The 543-nt window shown below is 68.3% G+C and overlaps 1 protein-coding gene across 1 annotated transcript in view; it reads left to right on the top strand.

Annotated features, from left to right (window-relative positions):
• The first annotated feature begins 202 nt into the window (after window positions 1–202).
• Window positions 203–543, top strand: part of KLHL35 (kelch like family member 35) — an 11,988-nt gene continuing 11,647 nt past the window's right edge. The window contains 2 exon segments of the mRNA XM_006141148.1: window positions 203–370; window positions 372–515. Coding sequence (XP_006141210.1) covers window positions 203–370; window positions 372–515 — 312 coding nt within the window.

Below are 543 nucleotides of genomic sequence, written 5' to 3'. Positions count from 1 at the left end.
GCTGTTTCTGGCAGGGGCTAGCTCACGGCAGCTAGAAGGAATCCGATGGGTGCATGGAAGGGAAGGAAGAGTGGCGGAAAGAATGAAAGCGTATGCGCTGCGTTCACGCATGCTTGAGTAAACCAGTGAGCGAATGAAATGCGCAAAGTGTGCGATGGGCCCACGGGTATCTCGATGCTCTTTCTGTTCTCTCCCCAGCAGGATGCGGGAAGTTCCAAGGCCAGAGGAGTCGGAGCTAGGCTGCCAGGCGCCATGCGCCGGGTCCTGCCACGCGCAGCGCGTCCTGCAAACTCTCAACGCATTCCGGCGGAGCGGCACCCTCACCGACGTGGTGCTGCGCGCCGGCGGCCGAGGGGGCGCGCCCGCGCGCCGGCCGCGACTTTCCGTGCCACCGCGCGGCGCTCAGCGCGGGCAGCGCCTACTTCCGAGGCCTGTTCGCAGCGGGGCGGCCAGAGCGCGGCCTGGCAGTGGTGCCCGTTATGCTAGAGGCAGTCGAGGCGCCGGGCGCGGAGCCGGCACCGGGCGGGGGCGCGCTGGGGGGGG

This window comes from Tupaia chinensis, unplaced genomic scaffold (genome assembly GCF_000334495.1).
Source record: "Tupaia chinensis unplaced genomic scaffold, TupChi_1.0 Scaffold000047_1, whole genome shotgun sequence".
Lineage (NCBI taxonomy): Eukaryota > Metazoa > Chordata > Mammalia > Scandentia > Tupaiidae > Tupaia > Tupaia belangeri.
The sequence above is the reverse complement of the archived record's forward strand: the minus strand, read 5'-3'. Positions and strand labels throughout refer to the sequence as shown.